The sequence below is a fragment of the Scylla paramamosain genome, chromosome 4 (assembly GCF_035594125.1).
Source record: "Scylla paramamosain isolate STU-SP2022 chromosome 4, ASM3559412v1, whole genome shotgun sequence".
In the NCBI taxonomy this organism is placed as follows: Eukaryota; Metazoa; Arthropoda; class Malacostraca; order Decapoda; family Portunidae; genus Scylla; species Scylla paramamosain.
Window position 1 is genome coordinate 25,237,027 of NC_087154.1, and position 19,424 is coordinate 25,256,450.

General features: G+C 43.7%; 1 protein-coding gene across 2 annotated transcripts in view; it reads right to left on the reverse strand.

The window, feature by feature from the left end:
• Window positions 1-17,104, reverse strand: part of LOC135099910 (uncharacterized) — a 30,702-nt gene extending 13,598 nt beyond the window's left edge. For both annotated transcript variants that reach the window (XR_010268435.1, XM_064002601.1), the window contains exon 1: window positions 16,428-17,104. Coding sequence is in view for 1 of the 2 variants with exons in the window: in XM_064002601.1 (XP_063858671.1) it covers window positions 16,428-16,473 (46 nt within the window). In the remaining variant the exon portion in view is untranslated. The remainder of the gene's footprint in view (window positions 1-16,427) is intronic.
• Between the last annotated feature and the right edge of the window lie 2,320 nt (window positions 17,105-19,424).

The following is a 19,424-nucleotide window of genomic DNA, read 5'->3' on the forward strand; positions in this document are numbered from 1 at the left end:
CGTGTCTATCTATTTCGTTGTTTATGGACCTTCTGCCATGACTAAACTCAAAGTAAACAAGGTGGAACATACCTGAAGGCGATTCAAGTGGCTTTATCACTTTGGTTTTGGCAAATTACACGCAAGTATACCTTCTCTCTGCTTTACTAGTTTTCAGGGCATCATTGTCAGGGCCGAAAAGGGAACTAAATGAAGGGTGTGTGAGAGGCAGCCAAGCGTCCTGCGGGGAAATGAGGAGACCCAGCAGACCGCCCCGGGCTCTCTGTGGTCTCCAGCTCACAAGGTCGTAACGTGTTCGCTAGGGTTCTCTCTCTCTCTCTCTCTCTCTCTCTCTCTCTCTCTCTCTCTCTCTCTCTCTCTCTCTCTCTCTCTCTCTCTCTCTCTCTGTAACATCACATTAACCATCTATTTCTTTTAAAGTAAGAGAGGTTCTAGACAACAAAAGCTGGAAAAAAAGGCCCAGTGAAGATGCCAGTCCCAAAAGAGAACTGTCCAAAAAGAATAAGCAGAATTACGAGAAGTGTCTTGAGATCCGGGAAAGATGGAGCCTTAAGTCCCTGATGCCATGGTTACTTCCTGCTGCTCGATGCCCCTCCCGCTTTAGTAATAAGGCATCCCACCCCACCCTTGCCCCTTCAGTCATCGCCGCCCCCCCCACCACCCCCAACCTCCGCTCCTGCCCCTACAGACTATTATGTACAAACCTCATCCCATCCATTGTATAGTTAATAAACACTCTGGGTCCGTCCCTTCCCACTGTTCTGCCATTTTGTTAGAGTAGTTTTAGATCAGTTGTATCTGAATTGTACGTTCTGGACCTCTAGTAGTGTTCCAAGTGTATTTACTTGTGTTTGTCATTTGTCAGAGAGCAGTTGTTATTATCATTAATGTTGGAGCTGTTATTACTAATATTGTTGTCGTCATTATTATTACTGCTGTTATCATTACTATCATCATCATCATCATCATCATCATTATCACACACACACACACACACACACACACACACACACACACACACACACACACACACACACACACACACACACACAAAGACACACACACACACACACACACACACACACACACACACACACACACGCACACACACACACAATAGTATACACACAAACCATTACGCCAAAAAAACAATCACCTACGAGTGTCATTGAGTCCAGTCCAGTGTCGTCCTTCACACACACACACACACACACACAGTACGGAATTTGTCTCTTCACTACTAGCAACACAAGTCATTTCCTTTCTTTCATTATGTATTTCGTTATCTGATTAGTGAATGAGCAAGTGTGAGAGTGAGTGAGTTAGTGAGTGAATCAGTTAGTTAATTTAGTTTAGTTCAGCAATTTTTCTTTATTTGCAGAGGTAGGTCACGCAATTATCCTCCTAACGTTGTTCGATGCCAGTGTGATTTTAGTTTAGTTCAGCATTTTATTTATACAGGCAAGTGGCGTGATCATCCTGCTAATGCTGTCCGCTGTCAAGGTTTCCTACCTGACAATAAAATACTCGAACACAAAACGGAAGCGACAACATGAGACAATCTTTTTTTTTTTCTTTCTTTCTTCAGCCATCCGACAGGGAAAAAATGTACATGGATATATAAATAAGACACGCAGGAAAAGAAGCACAGTCTATGATTAACTGAACAAAAGAAGCTTGATGAGTCACTTACATGAAAAAAATTATAGCATTTATACTTCAAAATACATACTCGTACACAGAGAATACTCAAGAGAGGAAGAACAGTTTGGAAGTCACCAGAAAAAAAAATAAGTAAAAAGAGACCTCGACAAGTTCACATTTTCGATTCTTCAAAAGGTAAAAGCTATCAATTCCTAACCACTCCTGAGTCCATCTATGGCGCAATGACTCGCCCGGTAATCTAGGGGAGCAAGAGTCAAGGACAGACAGACACACACACACACACACACACACACACACACACATACACACACACACGCACACACACACACACATACACACACACACACACACACACACACACACACACACACACACACACACACACACACAGCGGCCAGATCCTCCATCCCCGTCACAAAACAACTTCCCGCCACGCTTAGTTTTCCTTCCTCTACGTGCGGCGATTACAATCAAAGACCAAATTGCTGGAGGGACTTCCTCACCACTAACAGCCTTCCCCACGTGCCTCCTCTTCCTTCCTTCGCCTCATTACACGCACACACGCACGAGCGGCCACTTATACTGACATAGAAAAAAACGCAACTCCCCGCACCACCAACACGCACACAAACAGCTAAATCTCTCACTCATATATCCCACGCCGAACACCAATATCCACGACTTCTACAGTCATTAATATTATGATTTGTGCACACATAGTCGATTCACGCAGAAAAGTAGGAACCCAAAGATAAGTTGCTCTTTGATATCTACATGTGTGTCCACTCCTACCTCTACGCCACGCACTAACATCCTTAACCTCCCCCCCCATCCACATCTACATCCACATCAACATCCAAATTCACACACACACATTTATATCACCGCCACATTGCTCATGGTCAGCATTTATCTTAAAATCAAAGTTCTAATCATGATTGCAAAACATGAGAATCAGGTATTATTTAGAGTCTGGCAGAGAGACTAAGTGATATACAAACTTCCACACACTGAAGGCTTTGTAATAAGTAGTGTCTCCCTTGGGCTGCGGTGCCTCAATCGAAACCATCATCGTGCGTGAGCCTTCAACAGTGCTACATATATGAGTGAAAATGCAGAATCACGCACTGCTTCACTCAATCACGTCAAAGGTCGTGATCCCAGACTAGGGCTGAGCAGCGCATCGACGCATCATCGCCGCCACACTCGCCTGTCACCGCGGCAGACAAAGGGTGGTGTCGATCCGGCTTCCTTTACTCAGTTTTTCCTTCGTCTCACTCACCTGTAACCCTCTTTCCTGCCTTCCTCTCCTCCGCCCTCCACCCATTCCCGTCCTTCCGGCGGAATGTCCCTCCCCCTCAGGGCACTCACTGGCTGCCCTGGCCACTGCCGGAGGCGCCAAAGAAGGACCGCCTGGTGGTGACTAATGTCCACAGCGCCTCAAGCTCCTCCTAACCCACCTTCCCTGACATCAATATCTCTCTGTCATACATCAGATTATCCTCCGCGCGCCACAGCACACGAGCACACGATTAAAATCACCACAGACCACAGCGTCACACATTCCCTGAAACCCGCACCACGACACCACCGCACCACCGCACCTCCAGCCCAGTTGTGGACACAAGACACATGATACTACAGAGAGCCCAAGCGACACTCAAGAGGAGAATGCTGTAGACTGACATGTGTACAATTCGCGCTCAAGACAACGTGGTGCTGTGAAAACACAAAAGACAGTCAGTAATGCACCGACTTGAGTGACGCACCAAGGTGAGAGTGGTGGTGGTGGTGGTCCTCCTCCTCCTCCTCCTCCTCCTCCTCCTCCTCCTCCTCCTCCTCCTCCTCCTCCTCGTCCTGCTGGAACCAAACGCGCCGAGCAGGTATTCATAACCAGACAGACCCCCAGACTATCATGTGGTTTGCACGACCCAACCTTCACCTCCCGAGAAGGATTCTGAGTCGAGACCAAGTCCACCGGAAACAAGACATTACCAAGATCGCCAACAGGTGTAAGCCAGCCGGATATACCCCTAAGGTACCCAACATCCCCCACTATCTTTCTCTTACTCCTCTTCCTTCTCAACCTGCTGCCATTGTCCTCTCCGCCCACCACCCACTCCTCCATCAACGCTTTTCCTCTCTCCAATTAAAGTCAACCCGGTAATCATGAGGTTCTGGGGCATTACTTGCTCCCGTGTTAATGACGGTTGTCCGATGTGCTTTATCTCTTTTTTTTTTGTCTTGTTTTACCTTGGTGTGTGTGTGTGTGTATGTGTGTGTGTGTGTGTGTGTGTGTGTGTGTGTGTGTGTGTGTGTGTGTGTGTGTGTGTGTGTGTGTGTGTGTGTGTGTGTTTCCATCTGTCTGCACCTGTGCATACATATATGCATGCGTGTATTTGTGAGTACGTAGCGTGGGATCGGTGGGTGTAGATATGGTAGTGAGAGGACAGAGATGTGTGTGTGTGTGTGTGTGTGTGTGTGTGTGTGTGTGTGTGTGTGTGTGTGTGTGTGTGTGTGTGTGTGTGTGTGTGTGTGTGCGCGCGCGCGCGTGTGCGTGTGTGCGCGTGTGTGCGCGCGCGTGCGTCGTGTTCTTCCAAGCATGCGTGCGTGCCCGCCCGCGCGAGCTCAAGCGAGCACTCGGGCCGGGTTCACTAAAGCCAAGCAAGCCAGAGCAGGATGCAGGTGACTTGAGGGTTGGATAAACACACAGCGGAAGAAGCCCCGCCCTCCACTCCCCCCACGGTACAGGTGTGCGGGATGACCTTCTTAAAAAAAAAAAAAAAACTGCACAAACCGCCAGGTGAGGAACAGGCAAACCGGCAAAAACCAAACAGGCAAAAGAACTTTTTTTTCTATCTGCAACCTACGAGGATAAAATCGCACATCACGTTCGTCCATTTCCACAACACCTGAAAGACGACAATACGCTCATTTAACCCTATGGTAATATATCACATGCTCAAAGCGACACAAAAGGACATAAGAGTGACAGGTCATAGCCCTCTTCCCAGTAGCACGAAGCCCTCCCTGCCCTAAACACCGGGAAGGAAGAAGGGGGGGAGGTTGGGAAGAGGGAGCGAGCAGGACAGGAGCAGATGGGAGGAAAGGACAGAAGATGGAAGGGAAGGAAGACGGGAGAGATGAGAAGAGAGGAGTAGGAAGTAGAAGCGAGAAGTTTGCATCTTTTATTTACCTATTATTATTATTTACTTTAGCAAAGGAATGTAAAGGAAAGACTAATCGCAGCATACATGTTGGTCCTTACGAGGTAGTTAGTCATTAAGCAACATTCTAATTTGAAATAAGAGACGTAAGATAACAAAGGCGAAGACACCTCTCAACCACCGCTTGTAGAGGAGGGAGAAGGGGAAGGAAAGAAAGGACAGAGGAATTAAGGGAAAGAATGAATGACAGTAGAGACAAGACGGATGAGCAGCAGAAGGAAAAAGAGAGGAGAGAAGTTGGGATCTTTCAATTACTTGTGTATGGGTACTTGAACATTAAAGGGATGGGAAGGCAGGGAGAAGAGGAGAGAAAGGGCGCTGAAATGAAGAGAAGGGATGAATGGCAGTAGAGATGAGAGGGTTAAGGAGAAGTACAAAAGGAAGGACGTTGGGACCTTCCAGTTATTTGCTTATTTAGTTACTTAAACACCAAAGGAAAGGGGAGGAAGAGAAGGGGGAGAGGAAGGAAGGGAAGAGTTGAATGGCAGGAGAGGAGATGAGAGGGGTAAGGGGCACGAGGAAGAAGAGAGGAGAGGGGTTGCGACCTTTGAGTGGTGCGGAAAAGCGTGCGGCAACAGTTACGATGTCGGAGACGGGTCACGCCCCCCTCACACCGCGCCGCCGCCCACGCCCCACACGCCTTCAAAGGGACGCTTCTTTTTATTGTTTGAACACTGTTAAGCCTATAAGGAAAGAGAACGTGATGCGGCAGTCGCCCTGGGTGGGAGAGTAAAGATTGACCTTGCACGAATACCCACTTTTATTATCCCTATTATCGACCCATCATTTCTTCATACAAGTTTTATTACGGGTTCTTTTTCACGCTTTAATACTGGATCCTAACTTTGGTTTATGCTTCTCTGAGTTTTGGTGTTGCAATAATGATACCAACCGCTTCTGTTATGCTTTCATCTCTATTTTACTCTGTTTTTTATCTCTATTTTATTCATTTCACATCCACGTGTGTTAGTGAACCAAGATGTTTCTCCCCCACGCCACGGCGATTTCACTGTGACGTCAGGGTGGAGGCAGCATCTTCCTAGTACATGGGAAGACCAGAAACGAGGAAAGAAAGCGAGAAAGAGAGAGAGAGAGAGAGAGAGAGAGAGAGAGAGAGAGAGAGAGAGAGAGAGAGAGAGAGAGAGAGAGAGAGAGAGAGAGAGAGAGAGAGGGTGGGGGGGGATGGAGGGGCGGGACGGGCGATGGTTTACAGCCCCCTCAGGCCACAGGTGAGCCAGGTGATAGGAGTGCACGTTCACACCGCCCGGGCCTCGCCGTGGATCAATGGGCAGGAAGAGCGGCACAGACGCAGCATGCGCACCACCACGGGGTGTCATGAGCTAACGGCGTCATGCATGGAATGTTCACTAAAAGGAACTTGAATGTTATAAGAACCTGAACATAAAAAATAAGTAAATAAATAAATAAGTGACGATAATAATAATAATAATAATAATAATAATAATAATAATAATAATAATAATAATAATAATAATAAAAATAATAATAATAATAATAATAATAATAATAATAATAATAATAATAATAGTAGTAGTAGTAATAATAAATAAATAAATAAATAAATAAATAAATAAATAAATAAATAAGTAAATGAATAAGTAAATAAGAACTTGATAATAAAAAAGAAACTTGAGCATAATCAAAAAGAACTTTGAATACCACTTAAGTAGAGGGGAGCTACGGATAAATGAGAGAGAGAGAGAGAGAGAGAGAGAGAGAGAGAGAGAGAGAGAGTGTGTGTGCTCACTGGAGAAAAAAAAATCTACAAACTCTACAGGTTAGTAAAGTTCAACATATGCCACTCCTCTTTGCTGTCTACCGCTGATCAGAAGGAAGGGGCACCGCGGTGATCAGAAGGAAGGTGCGGCCCGGTGGTGGTGATGGTGGAGCAGCAGGAAATGAATCACGGGGAGGAAAAGGAGAGTCCCCCCGAGGCCATACGATACCGAGATTTCGCAAAAGTTTGAGCACATATCGAGAGTCTTCAAAAGCGAAAGATCATCACCTGAACTTGTGTGTGTGTTTGTGTGTGTGTGTGGGGGGTGGGGAAGGAGGGGGGTTGTAGGACCATATTCTGAAACACTTTTGCGCCAGAAGTCCACTACTTTCAAAAGGCTTAAGTTGAAATTACACGGGTTTTTAATTTTAAGGCTGTTTTTAAGGTTCTAGAGACAGATTAACAATATTTATCTATTTTCACAAGAGAAACACTCGCGAGAACCCAGCTACTCATTTATGTGGCCTTTGAAAATAGTCGTGATAAAAGCAAAGCGTTTCTGTGAGTGTGAGTGTGTGTGTGTGTGTGTGTGTGTGTGTGTGTGTGTGTGTGTGTGTGTGTGTGTGTGTGACTCCACGCCCTTTCAGGTTTTAATCATTACTCTTCAGTGTGGGTGTGAGCGCGCGCGGCGTGAAAACTCGTCATTTCAGAGACGGCTAAGGGAAAGGCAGATGGCGGGTCGCGGTGGCAGCGGGTTACGGGAACGTTGTAATCTCGCGTCTACGTGTTGTACTTGACGTAGAGGAAATGAAACTGTGGGGAGTGGTGGTGACTGACTCAATATCAGGCAGTCAAGGTGCTTAACTGACTGACTGGAAGCGAAGTAGTTTTGGAGCGTGTTTACCTTTACGAGCAGCGATTACCCACATCAAGATTCCTATACTGTCTCCTCACATTCCCACCAAAGAGTAAAGAGTCACACAGTCACGCAAAGTTCTCATTCAATACACTTGGAGCACCTCTTTAGATGACAAGAAGATCACGAACAATTTACGATTTATACGAAAGAAAACTCTCTCTCTCTCTCTCTCTCTCTCTCTCTCTCTCTCTCTCTCTCTCTCTCTCTCTCTCTCTCTCTCTCTCTCTCTCTCTCTCTCTCTCTCTCTCTCTCTCCTAAACACTACTTGTTTAAATATAATTTCTCCCCCTTCAGCAAGGCGTGTTTGCCGTCCCCCGGAGCGATGCGTGCAGGAGGCAGCGGCGGTGGCGGTGGCGGTGTTATCTGCAGGGTGCCTGGGAGAAGCGCTAAGGGCAGGTGTGGTGTGAGACGATGGGATGAGTGGCAGCGTCCCAGTGTGTTAGGTTCAGTACTAAGAAGCGTCTTTAATGGAAGAATCTGGGAATACAAAGCTGAAATACTGATATGATGCCATGCTGCGTGTGTGTGTGTGTGTGTGTGTGTGTGTGTGTGTGTGTGTGTGTGTGTGTGTGTGTGTGTGTGTGTGTGTGTGTGTGTGTGTGTGTGTGTGTGTATGTGTGTGTGTGTGTCATGCAATTAATAAACCCGCCGTAACACTTTCAGTACAGCATGTGTTGCTGAAAGGTGTGCACCGCTGTCTAGCCCGCCGTCCCTCTCCTAGACTGGCGTTCCCTCCCACGGCCTCCCCACGGACCAGCGTAGGTAATAACAGACCACCGCGAGGCCTAACCACGTTTCTCACAAAATCTAGTCCGACCACACACTTGTCTTCACCTGGGGCCGTCGCCAGGTCACACGTGGTCATCTGGTCAGCCTGGCCCCCTTCAAAACAAAGGATTAACATAGCATTACTGATTTAATCACCTGACTCCCACGTAGCGGAGACAATGCCCCTATGGCCGTAAGGATAATTAGCTCAAGTGTTTGGGTTTTGTGGTCGAAAACTTGCCACGGGGTCGCTCAGAAGGCGCAGGGACGGTTTCCGGGTTAAAAGTCTTGTCCTATTTACTGAGGATGGCAGGTGGATACCCCTCTCATCTCCCTCCCTTTCTTTTTTCCCACGGTACTGTCACGCATGTATCTATTTCCTGTATGATTTAAATCCCGACTTCCTTCCATCCGACCACCAAATTCCTTTGCTTTTATTTTCATATTATAAACTGTGTCTTTGCTCACGTCTTTAACCTTCTATTTCCTATCAAAGACTTCCATTCAGTCTTCACTCCTTCATTACCGCTACCACATTCATGCTCTCCTATCCTCTCCTCTCCTCTCCTCCACCCGTGGGAAGGGGGGCACAAGGAGTATATTCTCACGAGTCACGACTTCTGTGAACGCACACTTATGTCTCTCTGGCGTGGTAATGCTCATGGCGAATGTATTCTCAACGCCACCCACAACTCTTCCCGACCTCCCCGTCACCCAGGTCACGGCGTGGGGGAGGCCAGGTGTGGTGAAGGGACCGTAAGTCACCTTCCCTCACCCCGCGCAGCCTGAACATTACCTGCAGCATACCATTATTCTCTTCACTTTCACATGTGGGCTTCGAGACGTCTGGTAATGACGGGTCTCGTGGCCACGGAGTTTGTCTTGGCGGAGAGTTAAGATAAACAACATGCATTATACAAACACACACACACACACACACACACACACACACACACACACACACACACACACACACACACACACACACACACACACAATATTTTTCCGAATAGTTCCCCTTTCATTCACACCAATGCATGTGTTTTCTGGTGATATTCTATATTATAAAACGGTGACTTCCTTGTGTGTTTGAGTGCGTGGTGAGGGGAGGGTATAAGAGGGGCTGGAGTGGGCGGAGGAGGCTGGATGGAGAGAGGTATGTAGGGTGTGTGCGTGCGTCTGTGAATGCTAGCTTCTAATAAAACGAAGAAAATAATTAAAAAAGACACGTCATAAAAAAAAAATCCACTTTCTTTCTTCACTTACACTATGGTTACTTTCTCCAATATGAGCACCCAAGAATTTCACCAATTCCTGTTTGAACGATAATGAACAATAATTTTTCTCACCACCTCCCAACACAGTAGAAATCATCCTGCACCTCATCCACTTTTGTATCTCCTTCCGCTTCCTTTTCCTTTTACTATTCATTCATCCACTATATTTGTTTAAGCTAATCCCCAGGGGGCTCATTTTCCCACACTGCTTCTCATACGTCCCGCTGTTCACATTATTAACTTGTCACACGAATCCCAGACCCAGTGATCCGCGTGTCCCTGGGGTCTGCGCTGCGTCTTTCGTGAGCAGTGTGACAGGTACAGTAGTCCTCAGTCTTGTCCGCCGTGCACGTGAACCTTCTAAAGTTTCTGAGTAAATAATCAAAGACTCGTGTTACAAAACTCTCTAGTATTTCATTATAATTATTTTCAAAGGCTACAGACGTGAATCAAGTTCCTATATTTTTTTTAATTAATGTACAAAAATAAAAGTTAAAAACCATTCGAATTACGAAAACATTACTGAATTTTTCAGTCTTCCACTAGAGTCCGTTAATGTAGTCGAGATGAAGCGGCGGTAAGTTTAAAAATGCGGTTCTTAATGTGAGGAGAGCCGTGAGTGTCTCAGCTGGTTGTTCCCTGCTTCCCCCCTCTTCCTTCCCAACTCTCCCTTTACCATGCCCTCTCTCCTGACCCCCGTGTTCCACCTTCCCAGTGTTTTCAGCAAGTAATCTCTCTCTTTCGCTATCTCTTATCATCTTTCCTCTTTCTACTACTTCCTATATGACTTTCTCTCTCTCTCTCTCTCTCTCTCTCTCTCTCTCTCTCTCTCTCTCTCTCTCTCTCTCTCTCTCTCTCTCTGTCTACCGGCGTCTAGTATTTCATAACTACCATATTTCCTCTCGCTAACTTCTTTTCCCATTCTTCCTTATCGCCCAAGCATTCCCTACCCCTACCTCACCTCCCCACCTCCCTGTCCCTTCCTTCGCCATGACTGACCCCCCTAATCCCCAACCCTGTGACCCCCAAGGGACCTCAACTGTAGTCTCCCACGCCAACGCGACAAATTAAACCCCCGCCCATTCCCACCCTCCCCCAGGGGGCGGCGGCCGCTAAGGGTCACGGGCTTCTCAGTACTGTACCTCACCACCAACACAATAATATTTACCGCACACACTACGTATACTGGCGACAAGAAAGTTTTTCATCGAGTTCATCAGTATTATCTCAGTTATGAAATATACACTATGATTTTTTTTCTTACCCTTGAGGTCTTACCGTAATAATTATCTGTCAACTAACATCCATTAACATACAGTTATTCTTTCATCCATTTACTGTAGTTCGTCTTTGTTCTAAAAACAACCAAACGCGTGGAAAAAGAAAAAAAAAATCCATATAGGCATAAATCATCTCCACGAGTTGCTTACCTTCACCTGTTTTAGGCATCATATTTTTTTTTTCTTTTTCGTCTCTACAACTACAATCACCGTCACTATTTTCTCCTCTCAACATCTCTTTCGTGGTAAATACTTTCTATCAAACCTCCACCCATATTATCCCCGCCCTCTACGCCTCCCCGATTTCTAAGACCTCTACCATTACTCCCTTCTCCCTGACCGCCTCATGCTCTATCTCATCACAACCATCTAATTTATTTCTTCTCCGCTACAACGGCTTCATTTTCCTCCATCTGAAGTCAAGAAGAATGAATGATGGTCCCCGCGGCACGTTGCTTGACGAATTGACATATGACGAATTGACGAATTGACATATGAGGAAAGCCGCGACATGAATGCGCATTACTTCTCTATAATAATTACACCAAAGCTTCTCTAATACTATTATTTAACAAAGTGTGAATACATTTTACGCTGTTTCTAGAGTTCCAATTAATATTTCAACTAAAAAATTAAAGACAAAATTGTACAATAAAACATTCATAAATGTTTTATTTCCTACACGTTCCGGCACAATCTTTGTCGCACGGCACACTTGCATACGAGTATTTCTAAACAGATATTCCAAGCCAAGCTGTTAAATACATTAACGTCCTGCAAGAGACACTTCTGGTCTAAACCGATTCGTATGAACCTGTGAGCAGCAATTAAAAAAAAAAAATCCAATCTCAAAATTTCTCTGATAATGTAAATATATTCCTAATTTAAAAGAGACATTCTGCGTATGTCAAATATTCTTTTGAGTTCATACAAAGTTCGTAGATAACATTTCATTTTTACCAAAATTTATAAAGTAAAAAACACTTTATTGTTTGATATAAACGTTTTATATCAACATTTTTCTTCAACTTTTCATGTTTTAAAATTCTGTAGTTTTGAAAGTAATTTATAATTTTTTTCTTTCCAGGTCCGGACCTTTAAAAAATTTACTAAAATCTTAATCACAGAATTTTTAGCTGGTCATGTAGATACGTTCCTAACTTAAAAGACTTTGTACATGTCACATATTCTTTTTAGTCCGTAAGGAATATGTTGATAACATTTCACTTTATATCAATATTTTTCTTATAATTCTCATGTTTCAAAATTCTGTAATCCTGAAAGAAATCTTGAATAGCAATTTATTTTTTTCTTCGCAGGTCCAGACCTTAAGAGTTTAAGAGTCAACAATAAACAAGCAACACAAATGCAGAGAAAATGGCCACGAAAGGACGCAAAGGCCACAGAAACACATTAGAAGAGACCATAGCGATAACCATAAGCTCTGCAGGTAGCAGTAAGAGTGATGCTGTACATACTATACCGTTTATGAGAGAGAGAGAAAGAAGAGAAGTGCATGTGCCTGCCTAACCTTCCTAACGCGGCGCTTGGAAAACAATAAGTAAGAAACTGTCATGCTGGAACAATGCTCACTTCCACTCCAGCATGCGCCAAAAGCTCAGTCCTTCCTCTCTCTTTCACCGCACTGACTTTCCTCGGGGCTCATGAATTCTTTCAACTGTGTTCTCGGCAAGGAAGTGGCTAGAGCGGAAACATCAACAAGGGCGCTTCCTTCCGCTCCTCCATTGACAAGAATGGGCACAAATATAATGAAGACAGTTTGTCGCTAATCACCCTTCTAAACAATATCACCACTTGCAAGTCACTTTCCAAATGTTCACTAAAAAGTTAAGGCATCAAAACTGCTCGTAAAAAAAGGTAACAATAATAATAATAATAATAATAATAATAATAATAATAATAATAATAATAATAATAATAATAATAATAATAATAATAGATAGATAGATAAAATAAACAAATACGTAAAAAATGTATGTATAGAGATAAATACCTATAAAGGAAAAAAAAAAACTGTTTAAAAGAGAAAGAAAGGAAAATAGCATAAGAATTTCGGTAAATCTATGAGATGCACCAAGAGAAGCACATCTTCAGCACGCTCCCTTCCGTCACGTCATCCAAATACCGTGCAGGATACAACACTCACTGCCTTTAATGTCATACTGTAAATTTATCGACTGATCGAGGCAAAAGTGTATTGTTCTGAGAGGAAGATAAAAAAAAAAAAGTTAAAAAGAACATACTTTACTAATAATTAACTTATCCGTTTACTTGATACACGGAATTTCATGAAAAATATAAATTAATTACATACCAAGCAACTGCCATCCATCACAGGAAAAAAAAAGACAAAGGAACTAGAATAATTACGGAATTCATTTTTTTTTCTAAGAGATCGGAAATAAACACAGAAACGAGAAAGTGGAGATCCACACACACACACACACACACACACACACACACACACACACACACACACACACACACGGCGGCGTGCATTTGCAGCAAACTTTTTTTTCACCAGTGTAAATAGGAAAGAGAACGGTGACGAGAGGCGCAACGGCGCCGTGTTCAGCGAGGCGCCCGGGGCTTTGTGTTGTTTCCTGGTGTTAGCGAGCCTGGCAGGAAAACAGACTTGAAATACCGGTTATTTCTCCATATCTTTGTCGATTCTCTAACAGTCATTTCAACTTGCTTAACATAAATATACATGATTATAAGCTTCTTTTCATGAGGCAAATCTTGCCGTAGCACTCAAATACATTACATATAACGCATCTTACTCACGAGTCATACAGCAATATCTCTTAGCAAATTTTGTTCACTGATTATATACACAGGTTTTATATTTTTCTTCTTTTTTTTTAAGCAATAAAATATCTCCTTAGCCCATGTAATAAGTTACTCACCTTTTCTTTCGATAATTAGTTATTTCACCCTTCAGTAAAAAAAAAAAAAAAAAAAAACACTCCAGGATATTCGCTATGAAGCACAAGAAAACTAGACAGTATGAAAATTGAGTAATTAAGTGAAACTGGGACAGAAAAGAAAACCATTAAAGTAGCAATGTAGTACAACGAAATGGAGAAAGAAATTCGCATGAAGGCCAGTATCGTCTAAAACAGTTGTAATAATTTGTCGGAAATTCTAGCAATGGTCGTAAACATCCAGGTACCAGATGACGGTGATCCGGGGAGGAATGGAGAGGACGAGTGTAGACATTTTCCTCCTGGACATACCCCCACTCAATGCATTCAACCTTATCACATTATATTTATTCCACCATTAACATGATCTAGCCTAAACCAAAAATAGCTACAGTTTCGTTCAGTGTTATCAAATATCTCGATGGGAGGAAATGTCCACAAGGAAAACGCACAGAGAGGAGTATAGCAGCGATGGAGTGTGTTAAAGAGTTAAGGGGCAGATAATCTTGGAGGGAATTATCCTTGGGAAAAAATGTACGGAGGGAGAAAGTCCAAGGGAGAATACCTGTAAAATGTCCAGGGGAGGGGAGGATGTCCAGGGGAGGGAGAATGTCCAGGGGAGGGTAGAATGTCCAGGAAGTAAAATATCCTCTTGGGAAATGTCCTCGGGGGAAGCACACAGGGGGCATCGCACCCCACGGATGCACGTCGCAGTGGCGGTGTTGTGAAAAAATCGGCACAGCTGCTAACTCTGAACAGGGGATTTATCCGTTCATGTATGGAGTATGCTTCACATGTATAGGGGGTTCCACTCATACCGCTCTTTTAGACAGGGTGGAATAAAAAAAAATTTCGTCTTATCACCTCCTTTCCTCTAACTGACTGTCTTCACCTTCTTTCTCATTGCCGCAGTGTTGCATCCCTTGCTATCTTCTACCTCTATTTTCATGCCAACTACTCTTCTGATCTTCCTAACTGCATGCCTCCCCTGCTCCCGCGGCGTCGCTGCACAAGACTTTCTTCTTTCTCTCACCCTTACTCTGTCCACCTCTCTAATGCAAGAGTTAACCTGTAATCATTCATCCCTTTCTCTGGTAAACTCTGGAACTTCCTGCCTGTTTCTGTATTTCCAACTTCCTATAACTTGAACTCTTTCAAGAGGGAGGTTTCAAGACACTTATCCTGTAATTTCTGACTACCGCTTTCGACTCTGTTCGGGAACCGGCACCTCAGCGGGCCTTTATTTCATTTTTTTATTGCAGTTTTGTCGCACTTGACCGGTGCCCCTCCTACATAAAAAAAAAAAAAATGGGCAAGGAAAGGAGTATGGGTCGGAGAGGTTGATAAGGAGGAGGTAGCTAGAGATGACAGAGAGGAACGAGGGGAGAGGAGAAGGCTGTAAAGGATGTGGTGCAACATAAGATATTAATTTACTTTATGGTGTGTGCCAAAATGGTTCCAAAATACAGCCCCAACGATCAAAGATAACTGGGAATTAATTTGCATCCTATCTCATCTACTACAAACAGGTTACTCAGTAGCTAGATTTACAATTTGAATAATACGACTAATTGCTTTGAGCACGAGAAACCACTAAATGTTTTAAATATTAAGTATCTATAATGCAATCATTCCTTACACTGCCCCCTACCTTCTTCCTTGTCTTCTTCTGACATCCATCCCTCGTCTCTCCCCTCCTTCCTCCAAGAAACGAGTTCAGTTAAAATTTTCAGTCCAACTCGCGCTAGAACTAAAATGAAAATAGCAGCATTAATCGATTCGATACTCAGAATAAGATTTTTTTTTTCATACTTCCAAAATGTGACAACTATTATATCCCCCCCCCACACACACACAATGTAACAAACAATGACATCACTCCGCCTCCTCTCCTCAGAACAAGAGCCCACGGGGTTGGCGGGAAAAATTAAAAGGCCAATGCGAAGGTCGGAAGGCGGCTGGGTGAGGGGCACTGGGCTGCGTTGTGGTTGACCCCCATGGCCCTCACATGCCCTCCCACGCTCCCACCTCACGCAGCCCCATTCCCACTCCCACTATACCATTCACTCTCTTCACCACACTAGTACTACGCGGCTGCACGAGACAGCAGCTGTTCAGTAATGCATGACGGAGTGCTGAATGCGTAGTTTACTGTTCAAGAGATTCGACTAGCCAATTTCTTGTTTTGTTTGGTCTAGCACTATAAATACTGAACACATTCTGCATCTAATTTATCTATCTGCACACAATAATACATTCCTATCATCCATAGTAATATGAATAGTCACTACTGGTCTCTCGTCATTTATTAATTATCTCCTTTTGAAAATATATATTTTACCTCTATATGCAAAAATGCGACGTCTTTTTCAGTATCCTAATACATAACAGCATTTACTTGGTCCCTTTTAAATATTCCCATTGTCATCACCAACATGATCATAACGGCAATCATCCATTCTCACATCATCCCAACAGAAGCATGATATAAGTTCGCACACTTTCCATTCTCCAAGTGTCATGATAGAATATCTATTAATTATCTCTAATTTACCCACATTGATCAACAACGTTACGGACGACGCTAAAGTAAGTTCTCACAAACCTTTCTGAAGTACTGCGCCAAGTCTCGGCACCAACCCTTCCTTCATGCACTGAACTTTACGGCCAGGAAAGCCTTCATGCAGGTTCTTTTCTTCGTGGCGTCGTTGTAACAATGCCAGTGCTTCCACAACGCACTCATAGTTCACGGTAAGGTGACAGAGATTCACGCACAGAACTTTAGCATGGGGCAAGCATTATTCACATAAACAACAAATATTGTTGGTAATCACTCACATCATCAAATATAAGACACTGGGAAGAAGAGTACATAATTTCATTGTATCACATTATTGATGCAGCGCCGACCACAATCTGTCCAAGTCCACAGGCTGCCTCACCACACCACCACACGTCCACACAAGTTTCACGTTTACATATGTGCCCCACCTGATTAACCACCACATTCACGTTATCACGTTTATACCCACATCACATGATCATACAAGTTTCACGATGTAGCTGTACAGTATATATTTCACCACAACACTGTAACGCACTCTTGATTGAGGGTAAATCACGTCACAACAGAGGGAGAGACATCGGCAAGTCAATGCACGTGGAGGAGAGCGGCGGGCATAACACTCCACCACTGCTAGCAGACTACACTTGGTGTCTCGCCCCTCGCGGCGCCGCCCACCACGCAGCATTGAGCTCTAGTGAACGTTGCCATCTTTTCCATGCCTTCCCATCCCACCCTCCTCGCACTCCTACACAAACTATGCTATTTCAGAATCCACACAACTGAACTCATTATCCTTATCATTATAACAGTATTAACCAGCAAAAGTCTACTGTTAAGGTTGCTATGGAAAGCTATAAGAAGTCAGTCTGCCTAGCATACCTGGCAACTCAACATACTGGCTACTGTCATCGCGAGTGTGAAAGATGCTTTATTGTGCTTCCGTCACGGTGATGAGTTTATTGTCTCACACGCTACGTTACTGGAATAGTCTTGTAACTCATCAGAACAGAATAGCTTCTTTATGGTGACCTTATCGCTGCAAAGTTCAGTGACTGGCCCGCACGCAAAATCGTAATATTCTTTAGATATTGTATCATGTAAATAATGGATGATATTACACCATTATAGCATCATCATCATAGCAGTCACCATAATCATTACAGATAATCACACGCTGCCTTCTTTAGCGCATCAAATCTTGCAGGTCTCATCCTCAGTGTGATTCATAATGCGGCAGGCGAGAGAGTGCGGTGACCGCATGCCCTGTAAGCTTGGAGTCAAAACGATGTATCAGCTTGAAACATCGCAATGACTACTATGGTGTTGCGAACCTTATAGGCGTATCACATCCGACATGAACGTCATCTACTCATATTTTGTATCTCAATTTGCGGATATTTCAAACGTGCACTATCAATCGTTATCAACATAAATATATAAGAAATAGAAGTTTGCAAGTTCATGTTGTTCATAAAGCACCATCAGTGCATTTCTGGTCGCCTAGTGCTTTTGGCTCCCGTATTTACTTGCCTGGCGTGGCCCACTCATTACAGGACCCACAGTTCAGCCTCCCTGTCGGCACCTGGGACGACCTAGGATAGTATTCGCGTTCTTTCCCGAGCCCAACCGTGTGCTGCTTTCTGAATGATGTCGCTGCGTTCAGATGAAGCTAATGAACGCTTTACGCATTAAGGTGGAAGATCTTTTGTTCCAGCACGAGCAGCAACACAGCAACATCGGGGGGCTGCACTATTGGGTGGTACAGTAGGAGACGGCGGTGAGCCAGTTAGTGACACGTTAGTCTTTGACAGCTCCTTCATTAGTGGCACCGAGGAAGAGGACAAAATCGTTGGTGCTAGTGCTGAAGACCCATGCATACAAAAAAAAAAATATGAAGTAGACGAGAGCGATTTCCTCTAAGATCTGAACACTTGCAACAGTAGTAATTTCATTACCTCTGGACCGATGATCATACCAGCCAAAAAGACGACTTGTTTGGAACCACAGAATACTTTTGCTCTGATTACCGCGATAAATCCGTTATGACGAAAGAGATGTTCCGCTAGCTTCCCACAAGAATGTATGAGACCAGAGATCTATGACCAATTGATTTTATTTCTGGCGATGGCCTCGGTAATTTTCCACCAGTGGGTGACCGCGTGCCCCACGTGTTGCTTGGCACCGACAAGAAGGAAGAAGTACCACTTAGACACCACACAGACATCCACAAACAGCTGACGGTATCTCCTATACTGTAGTTGCAAACTATGTCAAAAAAGTTCTCCAAACCCGGCAGGCTTCTCGATATTGACTCCCATTCTCTGTTTTCATTACTACTTAGTATACAAATCTTCCTCAGTCTGGTCTGCGGTGCCCCCACTTCCTCCCCCGTCTGTTTGTCTCCGTGTACATATACGTTATGTGGATAATTCTCAAGTAATGCTTGAGCTGTGGATGGACGTAGGACACCTGTGTGTGATACTGTAGGAGCGGCAGGCTGACGAGTCAAGCTAGTGTGTATGTGTGTGTGTGTGTGTGTGTGTGTGTGTGTATATATATATAGAGAGAGAGAGAGAGAGAGAGAGAGAGAGAGAGAGAGAGAGAGAGAGACACATATAGATAGATATTCATAATCGTACGCTCACCTCAAGAAAAATCTAAAATATATATATATATATATATATATATATATATATATATATATATATATATATATATATATATATATATATATATATAGATAGATAGATAGATAGATAGATAGATAGATAGATAGATAGATAGATAGATAGATAGATAGATAGATAGATATAGATAGACAGATAGATAGATAGATAGATAGATAGATAGATAGATAGATAGATAGATAGATAGACAGATAGATAGATGTTCATAATCGTACGCTCATTTCAAGAAAAATCTAAAAAGCGTAAATAAACCATTTTGTGTATTAGGGCAGCGGTTCCCAAACTTTCTAAGTTCATGAACACTTCCGGGAGCTTTCGAGAAATTCATGTACCCTCGCGCCTAGTACAA